Source organism: Globicephala melas, chromosome X (assembly GCF_963455315.2).
Source record: "Globicephala melas chromosome X, mGloMel1.2, whole genome shotgun sequence".
NCBI classification, from domain to species: Eukaryota; Metazoa; Chordata; class Mammalia; order Artiodactyla; family Delphinidae; genus Globicephala; species Globicephala melas.
Window position 1 is genome coordinate 81596279 of NC_083335.1, and position 15532 is coordinate 81611810.

At 37.6% G+C, this 15532-nt stretch overlaps 1 protein-coding gene across 11 annotated transcripts in view; it reads left to right on the plus strand.

The window, feature by feature from the left end:
- Nucleotides 1-15532, plus strand: part of HUWE1 (HECT, UBA and WWE domain containing E3 ubiquitin protein ligase 1) — a 143320-nt gene that overhangs the window by 33155 nt on the left and 94633 nt on the right. For all 11 annotated transcript variants that reach the window (XM_030851006.2, XM_060293066.1, XM_060293062.1 and 8 more), the window contains 2 exons: nucleotides 881-1033; nucleotides 14193-14255. In XM_030851006.2, coding sequence (XP_030706866.1) covers nucleotides 881-1033; nucleotides 14193-14255 — 216 coding nt within the window. The remainder of the gene's footprint in view (nucleotides 1-880; nucleotides 1034-14192; nucleotides 14256-15532) is intronic.

A 15532-nucleotide genomic window follows, 5' to 3' on the forward strand; every position in this document is an offset into this window, starting at 1 on the left:
AGTATAAGAAGAAACTCTCTTCCTTTAGCCTAACTTTAGAGTTTTTATCACTTGATTTAGTGCCCTGTTGTTATGTGTTACTTTTCCTAAGTCTTCATTAAAGAAACAGAATCAGAACAAACAGAAAGTAAATGGTTTAAGAAGAGAAGTGGAATAACTGAATTAAAGACCTAGTGCCTAAAGTTTTAAGTAGGGGATGGCTAAGCAGTCTGTTGAAGATGAAGTAGATAAGCTGCAAAAGGAAATCCATAGCCTTCTGTGGATAATCAGCAACCAGAAATACTTTGGTTCATTTCCAGCTAAATTACATACTGATTTTAACACTAAGCAAATGTTTCAATATATTGGTGAATTTTGATTGTATTAAAAAGCAAAAATAGTTACTCTCGGGTTATTGTTACATACACTGTATTGTAACAGTCAAAGGTGCCACCAGCTGTTGTTATTTTTAGTTTCTATATGAAGAGCCCTGTGTTTTAATTAATTCCAATTTTGTATTTGTTGTAAAGGATACAGAAGGAGCATAAAATTATCTTAGTCTATACTTTTAGTCTAGTTGGAAACTTAATGTTCTTGAGTTCTGCTATGTATTAGAATATATTACATTTGTCTCTTTTGTAATCTGTTTCTTCCTGTGGAGACACCTATGTAATTTTGAACTGTTCACATTTTTTTAACTTAAATTGGACTTTCTGGCTTGCTGCCAGATTGTAAGCTGCTTGGGCATAAGGTTACATGTTGTAGGTGCTCAGATATTTATAAATTTTTTTGTATTGTTAAACTTCTTGATAGCTTTATAAATCCATGGCATTTCAAGTTTTCAAGGTCTTGTATGCCTGATACCATGAACTTGCCCCCCCCCCATTTTTGTCCCCTGTAGCATTTGACAACTTTATTGGCTTCTTCTGATATGCAAGTGGTGCTGGCAGTCCTCAACCTTCTGTACGTATTTAGCAAAAGATCAAATTATATCACACGCCTTGGATCTGACAAGAGAACCCCACTGCTAACCCGGCTGCAGCATTTGGCAGAGGTGAGTCATGGGTGAAGAGTTGGAAGGACACAGAAGTTGGACCCTGTTATTCCTTTTCACAGATGTTTCTTGCAGTGTCAAAATGAATAGGAATCCGTAAGTTAACTTTACTGGCCTAATTGAGTAGAACTATTGGGGCCCATTTAACTAAGTTACCCCCAAATCCTAGGAAGTATTCTCAATTTTATGAAGTAATTTTGAGGGATTTCATGAATCTCTGCTCACAAAGAGAATCTCTCTTTGTTCAAAAATGGCCACTTCTCTTCTGGAAAGAAAGTTTAGAATCCGATTCTACTTGGAGGGAAATATTAGCTGCAATAAAAGATCTGGATTTTGAGTCCTGGCCTACCTTATTAGCTCTGATAGCAGTTTTCTCATCTGAGAATTTAGTTATATCTACCTTAAGAGTATTTTCAGAATAAAATAAAATGTAGGGTTCTTAGTGCTGTGCTCAGTAATTGGTCTGTGGTGGTAATGATTGTTAATTGAAGGCAAAAAAGCTCATGTTAAATTCAGCTTAGTCAAACTATTGTCCAGTGTTTGTAGAGGCAAACTGATAATGCATACTCAGGTTTGAGAGAGGTAGCCATTGCTAGAAAGCTTTCTTGGAAGAAAGTTGGTAGGGCTAACTTTTTAAAAGCTGAATAATAAATGGTTACCTCACAAGTCATACAACTCAAGTTTCAGGCTATTGTTAGGTGCATGGTTACTTTAAAATCATTTTTGTGTGATTATAAGTGTAACATGTATTGCAAAAATTCTAGGATGTATAGGAAAGTATAAAGAGAATGTTAATCACCTGTTATTCATCCAGATGGAGCCTCCCTTAGAATTTGAGCATATTTTCTTGGATTTGCAAATACAAGATTTTTTTTTTTTTTTTTTTTTTTTTTTTTTTTGCGGTACGCGAGCCTCTCACTGTTGTGGCCTCTCCCGTTGCGGAGCACAGGCTCCGGACGTGCAGGCTCAGCAGCCATGGCTCACAGGCCTAGCCTCTCCGCAGCATGTGGGATCTTCTCGGACCGGGGCATGAACCCGTGTCCCCTGCATCAGCAGGCGGACTCTCAACCACTGCGCCCACCAGGGAAGCCCCAAGATTATTTTTAACCATTTTCTCACGATAGTTTTTTAGTGACTCAGTTAACCCAGTGATGTGAGCCAGTTGTGACTATGCACAGATATTAGTGAACTGCAAATGTAGCAGAAGTTCTCCAGGAAGACTTGAATCAGTTAAAAGCCAGTTGGTTGATTTTTGTGAGGGTCTGGGTACACTGGTTCTCAAACTCGAGCATGCATGAGAAAGAGTCGATTTATTAAAGCATAGATTAGTCTCCCTCCCCTGTCTGCTCATACCCCTTTACCTCAATTCCTGCAACCCCCATTTCTGATTCAGTAGGCCTAGGGCAGAGCCCAGTAATGTGCATTGCTAATAAGTTTCCAGGGGATGTTGAGGCTGCTGGTCCAGAGATCATACTTTGAGAACCATTGGTTTAATCTATCCTATTGGGCAAAGTTACAAAATCTTACCAGATTCTTATAGTTCCATCTCAAAGGCATCTAGACCTTTTCCCTGATACCTGAATACATACCCATTCTTGAGCAAATCCCATCTAGTGAGATGGTGTCAAATATGACATGGTTGATATAAATGTTATTTATTGGGTGTCTACTTGATTGCCAGGATCATATGGTAACTGTGGAGTAGGTGAGGACGATGAGATTCCGAAGTTATATTATTTTTAGGAAAAGCCCATGGGCTTTTAGCCCCTGATAAAGTGTAAAATGTGATAACTGCTGTTTGTAGAGTTGATTAAGCATGGTTTATGTTCCAAACCTGGGTGTCAGCCTGAGACCCAGCTCCTTGAATCCACACCCAACTCTTCCACTTGATAACATTCAAGAAGTATATGGCTAATCCTGTGCTGGATATAGTATAAAACATGTTCTTTTCTTTAAAAAGCTCACATAGTAGTTGAGAAAGTGATATAGGGGCATAATTAAAAGGACAAAGAACTAGTTATTCTTAGTACTAACTAATAAGTACCCTTGAATCTTAAACATTCCATAGGTTTATCTTGTTGGCTGCAAAACAAACATAATAAAAATATGTGCTTAGTATTTAAAAATTTTGGAAATGTACAGAAGAAAATTTATCATAATTATGTGTCTACTCTTCACATTTTGGTACATTTTCTTAGTCTTTATGCATATTTACATAGCTGAATGCATATAGTATATGTAACTTGATATCCTACTTTATTTACTTAACATACTAGCATCAGTGTTTTCCCATATTAACTTTACATAATTTTGTAAGAAATGTTTCTTTGTATTTAATAATGGTAATATCTCAGAAATGTCACAACATCACAGACTTTCATGAATCAAGTTTGGCTTGACATGGTCTTTTAAGGATCCCAGCTTACCACAACTTTCTTATCGTAGGCACTTGATTTTTATTAGATTACAAAAGATAGATTTAGTGGTGACAGTAATAGTTGAACTATTCTAAAAAACAGTTAGTTGTGACAACAGAAGAAACAAAAGGAAAATAAATGTGGAGATACATAGCCTTTCGAGCTTATTCTGCCTTGCAAATTCAGATCCTTGGTTTGACTTACCTGTCACCCCTATGTGGCATCAAGTATTTATATATCCCTTGTCCTCACAGTTTTCAGCAAATTCCATGTTTCTTCACTGGAAGTCCTGGGAATAGCCAAGAAAATATTGAAAATGAAATGAGGAAGTACTCTTCCTATTGGGTATTAACTTTTTTTATAAAGCTAAAAGTAATTAAAATAGTGTGGTAATAACAGTGGAAAATTTCCAGAAATGGATCCAATGTGTAAGAATCACTAAGCTTAATCATTTTTAGCTTTTGATACAAAGTGAGAGATGTGCAACTAACTGTTCCTTTTACTTGAATACTTAGAGGCCCTTGTAAGTTTATTAATTGGCCTAATTTCAGTATTATTGTGTCTCAGGGAACAGAGAGGCCTGAGGAGAGGGAGAGAGATGGTAGAACAGCCAGTCAGTGGAGCAGTCAGAACACATTTTTTTTTTCCATTAAATTTGCCATCTTGTATGGGCATGGTTCATGGCACCCCAAAATAATGACAATAGTAATAACAATGATCACTGATCACAGATCATCATAACAAATATAATAATGATGAAAAGGTTTGAAATATTGCAAGAATTACCAAAATGTGACACAGTGACATGAAGTGAGCAAATGCTGTTGGAAAAATGAAAAAACCAGTAGACTTGCTCAATGCAGGGTTGCCACAAACCTTCAGTTAAAAAAGCAGTATCTGCAAAGCACAGTAAAATAAGGTATGCCCCTGTGCATAGGCTCAATTTTGAGGTAAAGATCAGAGAAATCAAGTAACTTGTTCTGGTCGTTATTGAAGATGAACAGAATAGCTGTCTTAAATCTTTCCCTTTTCACTGGTTCCTCCTATATGTATATTTTAATAGTTTTTTTTTAATTAATTAATTTACTTTTTGGCTGTGTTGGGTCCTCGTTTCTGTGTGAGGGCTTTCTCTAGTTGCGGCAAGCGGAGGCCACTCTTCATCGCGGTGCGCGGGCCTCTCACTATCGCGGCCTCTCTTGTTGCGGAGCACAGGCTCCAGACGCGCAGGCTCAGTAGTTGTGGCTCACGGGCCTAGTTGCTCCGCGGCATGTGGGATCTTCCCAGACCAGGGCTCGAACCCGTGTCCCCTGCATTGGCAGGCAGAGTCTCAACCACTGCACCACCAGGGAAGCCCTATATGTATATTTTAAAAGAACAAGCTTGAGAGAGCAAGAACATACTTTTTTTTTGGTCAGTGTAGCTAAAGGTTTGTCTATTTTTGTTGATATCTTCAAAGAAACAAATTTGGTTTAGCTGATTCTGTTTTTCTATTTTGTTTCATTTATCTCTGCTCCAGTTTTACTATTTCCTTCTTTATGTTTGCTTTGGGTTTAGTTTGCTGCTGTTTTTCTAGTTCCTTAAGGTAGACTGTTAGGTTACTGATTTGAGATCTTTCTTTTTTAAATGTTGTAGGCAATTAACAGCTGTAAATTTCCCTCTAAGCACTGCTTTATCCCATAAATGTATCCCATAAGTTTTGATATGAAGTGTTTTCATTTTCATTCATCTTAAGGAATTTTCTAATTTCCCTTTTGATTTCTTCTTTTACCCATTGGTTGTTAACAGTATATTGTTTAATTTCCATGTGTTCGTGAATTTTCCAGATTTCCTTCTGTTACGGATTTCTAATTTCTTTCTGTTGTTGGAGATGATACTTTGTATGATTTTATTCTTTTTTAGAAGTTTCTTAAAGTTTGTTTTGTGGCCTAACATATGGTCTATATGGGAGACTGTTTTGTGTGTACTTGAGAAGAATGTATATTCTGTTGTGGGGTGGATTGTTCTATATATATGTATATATCTGTTAGGTCTAGTTGATTTAATGTTCAAGTCTTAGTTTTCTTGTTTTTTGTCTAGTTATTAATGTTTTCCCTGTGTATTACAACTGACATCTTCATTAATGAAAAGTTAGTTCAAATTAATACCAACTTAGTTTTAAGAGTAGACAAAAACTTTCCTCCTATATAGCACTTTCCTCCCACTGTATGTTGTTGCCACAAATTACATTTTTATATATTGTGTGCCCATTCAACATAGATGTAGAATTTACTTTTTTATGTAGTTGTCTTTTAAAACACTCAGAAAAAAAGGAGTTACAAACCAAAAATACATTAATAATGCCTTTTATATTTACCTATGAAATTAACTTACTGGTGTTCTTAATTTCTTCATATGGAGTCAGGTTACTGTGGTGTGTCCTTTCATTTCAGCCTGAAGGACTCCCGTTTAGCGTTTCTTATAGGCAGGTCTGCTAGCAACAAGCTCTTTCAGCTTTTATCTGAGAAAGTGTTAATTTCTCCTACATTTATGAAAGATAACTGTGCCAGATATAGAATCTGATTGGCAGTTATTTTCTTTTAGCACTTTGAATATGTCTTCCCACTGCATTCTGGCCTCCATCGTTTCTGATGAAAAATCAGCTGTGAGGATCCCTTGTACATAACAAGTCACATTTCTCCTTCTGCTTTCAAGATTATTCTCTCTGTCTTGGCCTTTGACAATTTGATTATAATGTGTCTTTCTGTGGATCTGTGTTGTTTTATCTTGTTGAATTTCATGGAGCTTCTTGGATTTATAGATTCATGTCTTTTGTCAAATTTGATGTTTTGGCCATTATTTCTTTAAATAATCTCTTTGCCCCTTCTTCTGTCTCTTCCCCTTGGACTCCCATTATGTATATGTTGGTATACTTGGTGAAGTCCCACAGATCTCTTAACCTCTGTTTACTTTTTTTTCCCTCTATCTGCTCTTCAGACTGGGTAATCTCAGTTGACCTGTCTTCAGGTTCATTGATTCTTTTTTTTTCCCACCTTCCAATATTTATTTTCAAATAAATTTGTCAGAATTTTTATAAAAGTGATGCATGTTCAGTGTTGAAAATTAAGAAAATACAAAAAAGTATAAAGAAGAAAATAATAATAATCCTCAACCACCACCATGTAGAAAAAATAACTAACATTGTGTTTCATATGCTGCTTCCCCCCCCCCATGTAACCTATGGTGAGTATTTTCCCACAGCATTAAATATTCTTTGAAAATACTATTTTTAAAGTCTTAGCTTCTGAACCACCCTCCTGGTCCTCCATTGTTGCCCTTCTATGTCTGCTTGACTGGTGCCTCCTCTTCTGCTGCCTCTGAGTGTTAGAGTGGCCCAGGGCTCCACCCCAGGCTCTGTGTCTTATCCAGCTATCAATACATTTTGCCTAGGTGATCTGATCCAATTTCATGGTTTTAAGGACCATTGACTCCAAAAATTGTATGTTTTCCTTGAACCTCAAACTTGTATATTTACTGCCTTCTCAAAATCTCTGCTGGATATCAATTGTAATGTGTATAAAATCAAACTTTGACCTCACCTCACATTTCTTTCCCCCAGGCTCAGTCCATTCCAGATAACTGGCACCCTTGCTTTCCTGGACAGTGGCAGGCACACTCTTGCTGCAGGGCCTCTGCACAGCTACATCCCCAGTTGTCTCTATGGCTTGCTCCCTTATCTTCTCTAAGTCTTAAGAGCCACCATCTCAGTGAAGTCTTCCCTACCATCCTGTTTTAAAATTAGAACACCTACCGTACTCCCTATTACACTTTTCTTCATTTTTTTCTGTAGCACATATTACCACCTAACGTTATATATATTTAATTAAGTTCATTGATTCATTTTTCTCCCTGCTTACATCTGCTGTTGAACCACTCTAGTGAATTTTTCATTTCTGTTATTGTGCTTTTTCAGCTCCAGAATTTCTATTTGCTTCCTTTTTTATAACCTCTGACTTTTTATTGACATTCTTTGTTTGATGAGACATCATTCTCATGGTTTCCTTTAGTTCTTTTTATATGATTTCATTTAGCTCTTTAAGCATATTTTAAAAAGATGATTTAAAGTCTTTGCCTACTAAATCCAGTGTCTGGACTTGCTCAGGAATGGTTTCTATTAATTAATTTTTTCTGGTTTTATGGGGATATAATTGAATTAAAGCATTGTGTAACTTAAAGGTATACAACATGATGATTTGATACACTTAATATATTGCATAGTGATTACCACAGTAGAAGTTTGTGCGATTTGACCAACATCTCCACATTTCCCCCAATCCCCAGTCCCTGGCAACCACCATTCTAACCTCTATTTCTATGTGTTGAGCTTTTTTAGATTCCATGTATAAATGATACCATTCAGTAGTTGTCTTTCTCTGTCTGATTTATTCACTTATTAGAATGCCCTCAAGGTCCATGCATGTTGTCACATAAGGGGAGATTTCCTTCTTTCTTGTGGCTGAACAATATTTCATTGTGTGTGTGTGTGTGTGTGTGTGTGTGTGTGTGTGTGTGTGTATGTATGTGTATGTACAGCACATCTTCTTTATCCATTCATCCATAGACAGACACTTAAGTTGTTTCCATACCTTGGCTAGTGTGAATAACTTTATAGTAAATATGGGAGTGCAGATATCTCTTTGTCCTGATTTCCTTTCTTTTGGATAGATAGCCAGAACTGGGATTGCTGGATCATCTAATAGTTCCTTTTTTGAGGCACCTCCATACTGTTTGTCTTCTGTAGTGGCTATACCAATTTATATTCCCACCAACAGCGCACAAGGGTCCCCTTTTCTCCAAATACTCACCAATACTTGTTATCTCTTGTCTTCTTGAAAATGGCCATTCTATCAGGTGTGAAGTGATATATCATTGTGGCTATGATTCGCATTTCCCTGATGTCTAGTGATGCTAAGAACCATTTCATGTAACTGTTGGCCATTTGTATATTGTCTTTGGAAAAATGTCTATTCAGTTCCTCTGCCCATTTTAAAATCAGATGGTTGGCTTTTGTTATTGTTATTCAGTTATATCAACATGAGTTCTTTATATTTTGGATAGTAATTTCTTATAAGAAATTACTAAGGTTTGCAGATATTTTCTCCTATTTTGCAAGTCGTCTTTTCATTTTGTTGATTGTTTCTTTTGCTGTGCAGAAGTGTTTTAGTTTGATGCAGTTTGCCTTTGTTGCTTTTGGTGTCATGTCCAAATAATTGTCACCAAGACCAATGTTGGGGTGCTTTTACCCTGTGTTTTCTTTTAGGAGCTTTATGGTTTCAGGTTTTATGTTGAAGTCTTTAATTTAGGTTAATTCTTTTTTTTTTTTTTTTTGCGGTATGCGGTCCTCTCACTGCTGTGGCCTCTCCTGTTGAGGAGCACAGGCTCCAGACGCGCAGGCTCAGCGGCCATGGCTCACGGGCCTAGCCGCTCTGCGGCATGTGGGATCTTCCCGGACCAGGGCACGAACCCATGTCCCCTGCATCAGCAGGCGGACTCTCACCCACTGCTCCACCAGGGAAGCCCCAAATTTAGGTTAATTTTTTGGATGGTATAAGATAGGGGGTCAAATTTCATTTTTCTGTGTGTTATCCTGAAAACTGGTTATCCAGTTTTCCCCAGCACCATTTATTGAAGAGAGTATATTTTCCCCATTAATTATTGTCTCCCTTTCAAATATTAGTTGACTATGTGAAGATTTACTTCTGGGCTCTTGATTATGTTCTGTTGGTCTGTGTGTGTTTTTAATATGCTAATACCATACTGTTTTGATTACTATAGCTTTGTAATGATGTTTGAAATCAGGAAGTATGATACCTGTAACTTTGTTCTTTCTCAGGATTGCTTTAGTTATTTGGGGTCTTCTTGGTTCCATATAAATTTAAGGATTGTTTTTCCTATTTCTGGGGAAAATGTCATTGAAATTTTGATAGTAATTAAAATCTGTAGATTGCTTTTGGTACTGTGGACATTTTGACAGTATTAATTCTTCCAGTCCATGAACATAGGATGTTTGTGTCTTCTTTAATGCCTTTCATCAGTGTTTTATAGTTTTCAGTGTACAGATTTTTACCTCCTTGGTAAAATTTATTTCTAAGTATTTTACTGTTTTTTATGCTATTGTAAATGGGAATGTTTTATTTCTTTTTCAGATAGTGTATGGAGATGTGACTGATTTCTGTATGTTGATTTTGTATCCTACAACTTTACTGAATTTAATTCTAACAGTTTTTTGGTGGAGCCTTGAGGGTTTTCTATGTATAAGATCATATCATTTGCAAATGGAAATAGTTTTACTTCTTCCTTTCTGAATTGTATGCGTTTTATTTCTTTTTCTTGCCTAATTGGCTCTGGCTAGTATTTCCAATACTGTGTTGAATAGGAGTGGTTAGAGTGGGCACCCTTGTCTTGTTCCTGATCTTAGAGGGAAAGGGTTCACCCTTTCATCCTTGAGTATGCTGTTAGCTGTGGGCTTGTCATATGTGGCCTTTATCATGTTGAGGTATGTTCCTTCTATACCCCATTTTTGAGTTTTTATTATGAAAGGATGTTGAATTTTGACATTGCTTTTTCTGCAACTTTTGAGATGATCATGTGATTTTTGTCTTTCATTCTTTTAATGTGGTATCACACTTACTGATTTGCATGTGTTGAAACATCTTTGCGTTCCAGGGATAAATCCCACTTAAATCGTGGTGTATGTTCCTTTTAATATGCTGTTGAACTTGGTTTGCTGGTAGTTTGCTGAGGACTTTTGCAAGTTTGTTCATCAGGGATACTGGCCTGTAGTTTTCTGTTCTTGCAGTGTCCTTATCTGGCTTTGTTATCAGGGTAATTTTGGCCAAACAATGGTAACTTTTCAAGCGATGAGTTTGGAAGTGTTCCTTCCTCTTCAATTTTTTGGTAAAAGTTTGAGAAGGATTGGTTATTCTTTAAATGTTTGGAGAAATTCACCAAGGAAACCATTTGGTCCTGGAATTTTCTTTTTGGGGTATTTTTTGATTACTGATTCAGTCTGCTTACTCATTATTGGTATATTCATATTTTCTATTTCTCCATGATTTTGTTTTGTTAGATTATATATTTCTAGGAATTTATCCAATTCTTCTAGGTTATCCAGTTTGTTGACAGTTTGTTCATAGTAGTCTCTTGATGATCCTTTGTATCTGTGGTATCAGTTATAATGTCTCTTCTTTTGTTTCTCATTTTATTTATTTGAGTCTTCAGCCTTTTTTTCTCAGTGTAGCTAAAGTTTTGTCTATTTTGTTGAGTAGTTTTTTTTAAAAGAACTCTTATTTTCATTAATCTTGTCTGTGTTTTTTCTAGTCTCATTTATTTCTGTTCTGATCTTTGTTATTTCCTTTCTTCTGCTAACTTTAGGCTTAGTTTCTTTTTCAAGTTTCAAGTTGAGGTATAAAATTAGGTTTATTTGAGATCTTGTTTCTTAATGTAGGCATTTATTCCTATAAACTTCCCTCTTAGAACTGCTTTTGGTGCATCTCATTCGTTTTCATGTGTTTTGTTTTCATTTTCATTTGTCTCAAGATGTTTTTAATTTGCCTTTTGATTTCTTTTGACCCATTGGTTGTTCAGTAGTGTATTGTTTAATTTCCACATCTTTGTGAATTTTTCCAGTTTTCTTCCTGTTACTGATTTCCAGTTTCATACTGTTGGGGTCCAGAAAGATACTTGGTATGATTTCTATCTTAAATTTGCTAAGACTTGTCTTGTGACCTATCATATAATCTATGTAGGAGAATGTTCCATGTGGGTTTGAGAAGAGTGTGTATTCTGCTGTTAAAATGTTATACATATGCCTACTAGGTCCATTGGTCTAAAGTATAGTTCAAATCCAATGTTTCCTTCTTGATTTTTCTCTCAGTACAATCTAGCCATTGTTGAAAGTGAGATGTTGACATCTACTATTATTGTATTCTCTGTTTCTCCCTTCATATCTATTAGTATTTGCTTAATACATTTAGATGCTCCAACATTATAATGTCCATATAATTTACAATTGTTATATCCTCTTTGAATTGACCCCTTGATCATTCTATAATGACCTTAATTGTCTCCCATTACAGGTTATGAGTTAAAGCCTGTTTTTTCTGATATAAGTAGCTATCCCTGCTCTTTTGGTTTCCACTTGTGTAAAATATCTTTTTCCATCCCTTTACTTTGAGCCTATGTGTGTCCTTAAAGCCGAGGTGAGTCTTGTAGGTAGCATATAGTTGGATCTTGTTTTTTTTTCCATCCAGCTACTCTATGCCTTTTGATTGGAAAATCAGTCCATCTACATTTGGAGTAATTATTGATAGGCAGGGACTTAGTAATGCCATCTTACTAGTTCTTTTTTTGTTGTTTTGTATTTCCCTTGTCCCTTTCTTCTCTTGCTGCCTTTCTTTGTGAATGATGGTTTTTCATAGCAGTATGCTTTCATCCCCTACTGTTCGCCTTTTGTTGTTTTGTACTTCCCTTGTCCCTTTCTTCTCTTGCTGCCTTTCTTTGTGAATGATGGTTTTTCGTAGTAGTATGCTTTCATCCCCTACTGTTCGTCTTTTGTGTATCTAATCTAGGTTTTTGCTTTGTGGTTACCATGAACCTTACATAAAACATAGATATAATAGTTTTGGGACTTCCCCTGGTAGTGCAGTGGTTAAGAATCCACCTGCCAATGCAGGGGACACGGGTTCGATCCCTGGTCCAGGAAGATCCCACATGCCGCAGAGCAACTAAGCCCGTGTGCCACAACTACTGAGCCTGTACTCTAGAGCCTGCAAGCCACAACTACTGAGCCCACGTGCCACAACTACTGAAGCCCACGTGCCTAGAGCCCATGCTCCTCAACAAGAGAAGCCACCACAGTGAGAAGCCCACGCACCGCAATGAAGAGTAGCCCCCACTCACTGCAACTAGAGAAAGCCCGAGCGCAGCAGCAAAGACCCAATGCAGCCAAAAATAAATAAATTAATTAAATAAATTTATTTTTTAGAAAAAGATATAATCGTTTTATTTTAACACTGATAACAACTTAACTTTGCATCTGAAAAACTTTACTCTTTTATTCCCGTTCCATTTTATGTTTTTGATGTCACAGTTTACCTCTTTTTATATTGTGTATTCATTAACATTATTTTAGCTCTTATTTTTTTTTTAAATTTTGTCCTTTAACCTTTATCATCCATGGATGATTGTTTAAGACAGTGTTCTCCTCGGGCTCTCAAACAGCTGCTGAGAGTGGCTACAGCTGGTTCACAGGCCACTGCAGGGTCCACAGCTGGGACTGAGGTCTGTATGCCTCCTCCCAGGTCCCTTTGCATATGAGGCTGGTTTCCACAGCTCCCATAAAGGCACTTTTCTCCATGAATGGATGCCAAATTGTTGCAGGGGTGGGGGGTGCAGTGAGAGACATCTTATTTGGCCATCTTGCTGGCATCACTCCTTATGTTGCTATAATGGGCATTTTGGATATTATATGTGGCAACTCTGGAAATCAGATTCTCACCCCTCCCCAGGGTTTGTTGTTATGATTTGTCGTTGTTTGTTTAGACTTTTCTGAACTGACTTTGTAATTCTTTGTTTTGTGTGGTCATTGAAGTCTCTATTCTATTAGCTTAGTGGTCAGCTAGTTTTATTTGCTTTAAACTCCTGGAACCAAAATATCTCCGTCTTTGCCGGTGGGGTCTTTGTGTATGTTGGTATCTTCAACGTGAATACTCACTGTCTTCAGTACTCAGGAAGTTTACAGCTCTGACTTAGCCTTCACTTCTGGCTTGCATAGAGCCTGATGTCAGCCAGAGATGTGGGAACTTAGTGCTTTCTCAGGTCTTTTCTGAGAATGTGCCCAACCTTGGGCATACATGTGGCCTTCTAGATTCCCAGGAGTGTGTGGAAAGGGCTTTTCAAAGCCCTTATTCCCCAAAGCATTGCACGCCCCAGCCTTTCTTCCCAAGCTTTTCAGTTTGTCTGTTATTTACCCCAATTGTATGCCTCTCCCAGGGGACTAATGCACTTACTCTTGAATGTTTTCAACAAGTGCCCGCCCCACCCCTGGGAGAGTTCAGAATTAGGCAAAAATGATGGATATCTCAAACGCTGTTGAAAATGCAGGCTAGTTTTTAAGCAAGATTGTATGGCTGAGGTTTTGGATTTGGAAGTCAATAATAGTGTACAGTTGAGCCATTCTCCCCTATTACCTTAAGGGCTAGTACTTGTTGATGAGTTTTTTAGACTTTGTGGTGGCAGAGTATAGTAGTAGTAAGCAATGCAGAATCTTCTACTTTGCACTTTGGCTCATGTCAAAAAGTAAGAAACTGGAGAGCATGTAATTCCACCCTATGTGAGAGGTGAGCAGGCTGAGCATGGAAAGCACAGTACAGTACTGAAGACCCAATGGATCAAGACTGACCTTTCAGCAAGCCTGACTGACTGCAGGCATATAAAATACATTTGCTTGCAGGAGCTGTTCATGTTCTCAGTAGCATCCTCACAGAATAATGAAATTGATCTCATTGGAGAAATCACCTTTAGGCAGACCATCTTGCCTTGAGTCTTACTGAAGTTCTTGCTTCTCTTTGCTCCCTCTTTTTGTTTGACTTTAACATTGGATGTCTTCTCAACACTGTGTTCCAGGCAGCCACATACTCATAAATATTTTATACACAAAGCTACCTTAGGCACTGTTTTAACACTGTCTTTTCTCTTTTTCCAAGAGCTGGGGTGGAAAGGAGAATGGCTTTGGACTTGCAGAATGTTGCAGAGACTTGCATATGATGGTAAGTGACTCTTTGGGATATGGGTGTCTTTTGACAGAGCTGTGCGTGATCTGTTTTTGAGCCTTACTTTACAATGAATATATGGTATTTAAAGTTGCCACTTCACATCAGGACTTTTGAGGAACCTGAGATCAATTGAGATATAGCATACCTTTTCTAGAAATGCTTGGGCTCTCAATGTACTGGTGGTAAATGAAGAATCTCAGAAACAAAGTATATGATCATACCCATCTCTTGAGTAAGAAACTGCGTTTGGTGAGTCAGTTTGAAAGTGATGAAAAATCCCAGAAAGTACACTTCCTTGTACTTTTTTTTTTTCTTTTTTCTTTTTTTCTTTTTTTGTGATACGCGGGCCTCTCACTGCCGTGGCCTCTCCCGTTACGGAGCACAGGCTCCGGACGCGCAGGCCCAGCGGCCGTGGCTCACGGGCCCAGCCGCTCCGTGGCATGTGGGATCTTCCCAGACCGGGGCACGAACCCGCGTCCCCTGCATCGGCAGGCAGACTCTCAACCACTGTGCCACCAGGGAAGCCCCTTCCTTGTACTTTTTCACTGGAACTATCAGAACTCTGGGCAGTCTGGCATGATTTAAGAATGGCTGCTTGGAGAACAGTTCTGCCATTTTGGTTATTGAGAACTTGTAGTGTTCTGTGTGTTTTCCATGTTTACCCCTCATGCCTGTCCTGCTCATACCTTTAACCCATGTTTAGACTATGAACTCAGGCCATCCTCCCCTCTGCTTTGATACGTTGCTGTAGAACCACAAAGCACAACTGGATTATTATGATACAATTCCATGCCAAGAAGCAGCTGTATTTTCCAACAGATGTACTGCTTCTTTTATCAATTTGTCATGTATAGGACAAATGGCTGCAGTGAAATTTAGTATATTTATCTTAACAAGCCTTTTTACCCCTAGGAGAATGGTTCTTTTTCTGGTCACAGAAAACTACAAATAGAACAAATTACTTTCCCACCTTAGCTGGTATACTTTCTTTAGTGTACATTATATGAGTGGATATTGGGTAATATGAGAGGTGAATGTTGTCTGTTTTAATAATCAAAGCTATATAAATCTTAAAGGGTATTCAGTTTGGAATTCTAATTCTGAGAAAATTATTTTTCATCTTAAAGTTTAGTTGATTAATTCTGAGACTCCTTATGTATATCAAGCTTGTTCTTGGCCACTTGAGCAAAACAGTATGACATACTCTACTAGGCTTGCGTGATGTCTGTTGCCCATCTTGGTCTCAGCCTATATTAAGAAATCATGCATTC